We start from the raw sequence: 6,133 nt of genomic DNA on the forward strand, positions 1-6,133 counted from the left end.
TTTCTCTGTAATAATAAAACAGTACCTGTACTTGATCCCAACTAAGATATAATTACCCCTTATTGGGGCAGAACAGCCCTATTGGGTTTATTTAATTGTTAAATGATTCCCTTTTGTCTGTAATAATAAAACAGTACCTGTACTTGATCCCAACTAAGATATAATTACCCCTTATTGGGGCAGAACAGCCCTATTGGGTTTATTTAATTGTTAAATGATTCCCTTTTGTCTGTAATAATAAAACAGTACCTGTACTTGATCCCAACTAAGATATAATTACCCCTTATTGGGGCAGAACAGCCCTATTGGGTTTATTTAATGGTTAAATGATTCCCTTTTCTCTGTAATAATAAAACAGTACCTGTACTTGATCCCAACTAAGATATAATTACCCCTTATTGGGGGCAGAACAGCCCTATTGGGTTTATTTAATGGTTAAATGATTCCCTTTTCTCTGTAATAATAAAACAGTACCTGTACTTGATCCCAACTAAGATATAATTACCCCTTATTGGGGCAGAACAGCCCTATTGGGTTTATTTAATGGTTAAATGATTCCCTTTTCTCTGTAATAATAAAACAGTACCTGTACTTGATCCCAACTAAGATATAATTACCCCTTATTACCCCATTGACTTCTATTGAACCTCACCAGCTTTTTACTTGCATAAACTTGAATTTTGATCAATAGGCCCCAAAGTGTCTTTTTTTTGTTTCTTACAGTGTGAGAAGTGAATAAGCGGCGCTGACAATACCGGCAGCTGTTTCATGTCTAGCCGTGGCAATGCAAGAGTTAACCCCCCCTTAGCGAGAGATAGGGGATCATATGACAAATAGGGGCCCATTCAGACAATCCAGCTGGAAAGGTTCCATTGGTTGCAGTTAATTTAAGTGTAATCGCTGCTGCCTTACAACTTGCGTTTATCAGAAGCGGCATGTACCAAGGGATCCGGTAACCTTCGTGGGCTACAGTCGGGCTACTAACAGGACTTAAAGTCCCAGAATCTGACAGAAATCTAAAGGCAGAATTATTAGCCTAATATCTTCTGATGAATCACACAGAAATAAAAATATTTGCGCCCCTATGGGACTAGGGTTGCCCCCCAGCCAGTATTTGGATGGACTAGCTGCCAAGTCGACAGCTGGGCCAGTGCCGTTATTATAAATTTGTCAGCAATATACCTGGCAACCCTACCTATAAATCCTTCTCTTCTCTGATTCTGGCCGAGCAGCTCCTTTTAAATAGACACAGCATCTGCCCATTTCCCTGCCCGTTCCCTGCCCTACCTGCCCGTTCCCCTCCCCTACCTGCCCATTCCCTGCCCTACCTGCCCATTTTCCTCCCCTACCTGCCCATTTTCCTCCCCTACCTGCCCATTTTCCTCCCCTACCTGCCCATTCCCCTCCCCTACCTGCCCATTCCCCTCCCCTACCTGCCCATTCCCTGCCCTAGCTGCCCATTTCCCTGCCCTACCTGCCCATTTTCCTCCCCTACCTGCCCATTCCCCTCCCCTACCTGCCCATTCCCCTCCCCTACCTGCCCATTCCCTGCCCTACCTGCCCATTTTCCTCCCCTACCTGCCCATTTCCCTGCCCTACCTGCCCTTTCCCTGCCCTACCTGCCCATTTCCCTCTCCTACCTGCCCATTTCCCTCTCCTACCTGCCTTTTTCCCTCCCCTAACTGCCCATTTCCCTCCCCTCCCCACCCATTTCCCTCCCCTCCCCACCCATTTCCCTGCCCTACCTGCCCAATTCCCTCCCCTCCCCACCCATTTTTCTCCCCTACCTGCCCTACCTGCCCATTCCCCACCTAGCCCACCCATTGCCCTATGACGTCAGTGCCTACCCCAACTGATATCACTGCCCATCCCCCAAACCCCCAGGCAGGAATTCTAGTGAAACAAGGTGTCAGCCCCCTATGAGACTCCTGGAGCCCCCACAATGCAGTGTGTCACATAGTGATGCAAGTAACGGCTGCCATTTTCCTAGTGGGCATTCCCTTATTTAAAGCACACAGTGTTAAATTGGCATTAACACAATTGGCACCAGTCTGCTGCATTTAGCAACACAACCAACTGTGAGACCCCTGGAATTACCCGCGGGGTTCAGAAGAGCAGTAGCTCCAGGTCTCCCCAGCATAAAAATGGCAAATATATGTCTGATTTAACAGAAGAGGATTATGGACACAATGGCACTTTACTCAACTAACGGGGCCTTTACTATAGTGGCTTAACTACAGAGGGGGCAAACCCTGCAGTCCATGGGGGGGGCTCAGAAGCCAAGGGCTCCTCTATAGTTGTAGGATCTATGGTACCATCACCAACTAGAGCCGGTATTGTACTTGCCGATATACTTTATAATACCCTCCCTTACCTCACCTACTCCACTGCCCCTTCCCCTTATAACAGCCTTACTTCCACCCACCAATTTCTGCACCCAACCAGCCTATTACCCTGTACCCTCTGCCCATTTCCCCACCCGATGTTGTCATCACCCGCCCCCCCAATTGCCCTCATCACCACCCCCCACCCAGAAGGCTGGTATAATACAGGCCACAAGGTGGCAACCCTCGATGTGAGTGGGGTGGGCAGCCCGATACACGGGCAGGCCAAGTGTTGGGCGCATTTATGCTATTCGTTAATGGTACTGGCCAAGCCCACTCCAGTAATGGTACTGGCCAAGCCCACTCCAGTAATGGTACTGGCCAAGCCCACTCCAGTAATAGTACTGCCCAAGCCCACTCCAGTAATGGTACTGGCCAAGCCCACTCCAGTAATGGTACTGGCCAAGCCCACTCCAGTAATGGTACTGGTCAAGTCTACTCCAGTAATGGTACTGGCCAAGCCCACTCCAGTAATGGTACTGCCCAAGCCCACTCCAGTAATGGTACTGCCCAAGCCCACTCCAGTAATGGTACTGGCCAAGCCCACTCCAGTAATGGTACTGCCCAAGCCCACTCCAGTAATGGTACTGCCCAAGCCCACTCCAGTAATGGTACTGGCCAAGCGCACTCCAGTAATGGTACTGGCCAAGCCCACTCCAGTAATGGTACTGGCCAAGCCCACTCCAGTAATGGTACTGGCCAAGCCCACTCCAGTAATGGTACTGCCCAAGCCCACTCCTGTAATGGTACTGGCCAAGCCCACTCCAGTAATGGTACTGGCCAAGCCCACTCCAGTAATGGTACTGCCCAAGCCCACTCCAGTAATGGTACTGCCCAAGCCCACTCCAGTAATGGTACTGCCCAAGCCCACTCCAGTAATGGTACTGCCCAAGCCCACTCCAGTAATGGTACTGACCAAGCCCACTCAAGTAATGGTACTGGCCAAGCCCACTCCAGTAATGGTACTGGCCAAGCCCACTCCAGTAATGGTACTGCCCAAGCCCACTCCAGTAATGGTACTGGCCAAGCCCACTCCAGTAATGGTACTGGCCAAGCCCACTCCAGTAATGGTACTGCCCAAGCCCACTCCAGTAATGGTACTGCCCAAGCCAAATCCTGGATGACAAGTGTGCCTATTGCCACTAGGGGTCCCTGGTGCCACTGCCTGAACCTGGGGGTTATTCCAGTCTTCCCAGAGTGCTTAGCACCAATAGGTGCAAATTGGATCCAGTTTGGGTAATTGTGTTCGTTTTGACGCTCTGAGCTAAACAATTGGGCTCCAGTTCTGGGGACTTGCTACACTGAGTCCAGAATTTCACTCCTTAATAATCTCTTTATTCCAAAGAAATATCTTCAGTTTTGTGTGTTTTGTTCAAAGGCCCAATTCTAAATCTGATGTCAGCCGACAAGCATCCTTACTGCGGGGGGTGCCCCTTAATAATCGGGGGGTGAGCAGCGCTGAAGCCTATCAAAGGCCCAGGTGTCAGAGAAGAAAAAGGCAATTTAGGGGCATTATTAAAGGTGCGGAGCCAGGGGAATGCTTCAGTAGGCAGGAGAAACAGCTGAAGCCGAGAGGTTTGTGTCAGTAGAGATCAGACAGGGAGACTAATCGTATAATGAGCACCCACAGCCATCACGTCACCCTGCCCGGCAACAGCACGGCAACCACATAGTTTTCATAGCTTTGAAGAATCTCAAGTCGTGGGTTGCTAGGAAAGGAAACACAGGCAATGGAAAAAGGTTAAAGGGGACATTTACCTTCACATTAATATTTTACTATCTGACAGTGAAAGCCAAGTAGAGTTTTTGGAGAAGGAGGGGGGGGGGCTGTCAGAGGTGGTAATGGATGTTTAATTAATCTGTTTCATAAAATCTATTATTTTCTTACTATGTTTCATTTGTTTTATGATTTTATCTGCGTTTCTCAACCCTCACTGGCTTTATTCCTGCTGCAAATGATTCAGCGAGTCCAGAACGGAGGGTCCAACCGCCAAACCAGCATAACGGAGTTATATACTGTAGGTATCAGAATGGCACTCAATAGTAAGAAATCCAAGTCCGGCTTGGGACTCCTCCAGTTACATGGGAGTAGGAGAAACAATAGGTTAGCTGAAAGCAGTTCTAATGTGTAGCGCTGGCTGAAAGCTCAGACTCAGGCACACTTTACTGCTGCGCTGCAAGTTGGATTGATATCCCCCCCCTCACCCCCAGCAGCCGATCAGCAGAACAATGGGAAGGGAGCAAGATAGCAGCTCCCAGTAGGTATCAGAATAGCACTCAATAGTAAGAAATCCAAGTCCGGCTTGGGACTCCTCCAGTTACATGGGAGTAGGAGAAACAATAGGTTAGCTGAAAGCAGTTCTAATGTGTAGCGCTGGCTGAAAGCTCAGACTCAGGCACAAGGCACTGAGATGGCGCCTACACACCAATATTACAGCTACAAATACATTTGTCGGTTCAAGAATAAAAGGTTAAATGGCAGAGGGAATTATTTGCTGTGTAACAGTGTCATTTAGAGATAAAAAAAAAACCCTTAAAAAACAGATACAAGCAGGTCTGACCATGTGATTCTTTCCCTCCCCCTGCATAGAATAGCCATACATGTCAGTGCACCCTTTAATGAAACCAGGGGCCCAATATAAGTAAAACAGCCCTAGATTTGGGCAGTTAGTGTTCTCCTGCCATCTGCCAAACCCCAAACTGCCAGATGGTTAAATACCACATGTGTTCCCACTGCTCCATTACCCAATGGCGGTGACCATTACCCCACTCACACTGGGGGTTTATGGGGGATGCGGGTGATGGAGGCGACACCATGTGCAATGCCAGGCATCGGATGAGTAGGGTAATGGTCACCGCCATTGGGTTCTGGAGTTCTGAGTCCCAAACTGTCTCTGGAAGCAAAGTCAGCCTTAGAACCTTAGAACCATTCATAGGGAGTTGGGGGGGACTTTGATTCCAGAGGCTTCCATTTGGAACTCAGAACTCCAGAACCCGATGGTGGTGACCGTTACTCCACTCAGCCAATGTCTCGCATTGCACATGGTGATCAGGCCCGGATTTGTGGTGAGGCCACAAAGGCCCGGGCCTAGGGTGGCAGAAATTTAGGGGCGGCATGCCACCCTGCCGCAACAAAATTGTGACATTTTGCTCCCATACGGAGCAATGGGGACTTCTCCCCACTGCTCCGTATGGTAGTTTAAATGCCCGCGCATGTGCGATTGCGTCGGCGCGGCAGGGGGGAGGTGGGTTTGTTTGCATGCGCGGGGGGGCGGGCGCAAATGGGGGGCGGCCTAGGGGCGCCAGGTTTGAAATCTGGCGCTGATGGTGATGCCTCCGATCACCCATAAACCACCATTGTGAGTGGGGTAATGGTCACTGCCATTGGGTTCTGGAGTAGAGATGTAGCGAACTGTTCGCCGGCGAACTAATTCGCGCGAACATCGGGTGTTCGCAAGTCCGCAAATTCACGGACTTTTGCCGATGTTCACCACTTTGGGTTCGCCGTGTTTTTTTTTTGGCGCTGCGTTTTTTCGCCTTGGTTTTTCCGCCGCGTTTTTTCGCTTCGTTTTATCGCCTATGCATATACATAGGAATAGCTTGCGGGTTTTTTTTGGCATTATTTTTTGGCGTTTTTTTTTTTTGGCGTTTTTTTTACAAAGTATTTTTCAGAGAAATTTTTGCCCTTGATCCCCCTCCTGCATGCCCCTGTCCAGGTCGTGGCACCCTTTAAACAACTTTAAAATCCG

At 49.0% G+C, this 6,133-nt stretch overlaps 1 protein-coding gene across 1 annotated transcript; it reads left to right on the plus strand.

The window, feature by feature from the left end:
* The first annotated feature begins 2,641 nt into the window (after positions 1–2,641).
* On the plus strand, positions 2,642–3,508 carry LOC100493202 (extensin). Its single transcript, XM_002944614.3, has one exon. It carries the CDS (start codon positions 2,642–2,644, stop codon positions 3,506–3,508), a length of 867 nt encoding a protein of 288 aa, XP_002944660.3.
* Positions 3,509–6,133: the final 2,625 nt, after the last annotated feature.

Source organism: Xenopus tropicalis, chromosome 4 (genome assembly GCF_000004195.4).
Source record: "Xenopus tropicalis strain Nigerian chromosome 4, UCB_Xtro_10.0, whole genome shotgun sequence".
Taxonomy (NCBI): Eukaryota; Metazoa; Chordata; class Amphibia; order Anura; family Pipidae; genus Xenopus; species Xenopus tropicalis.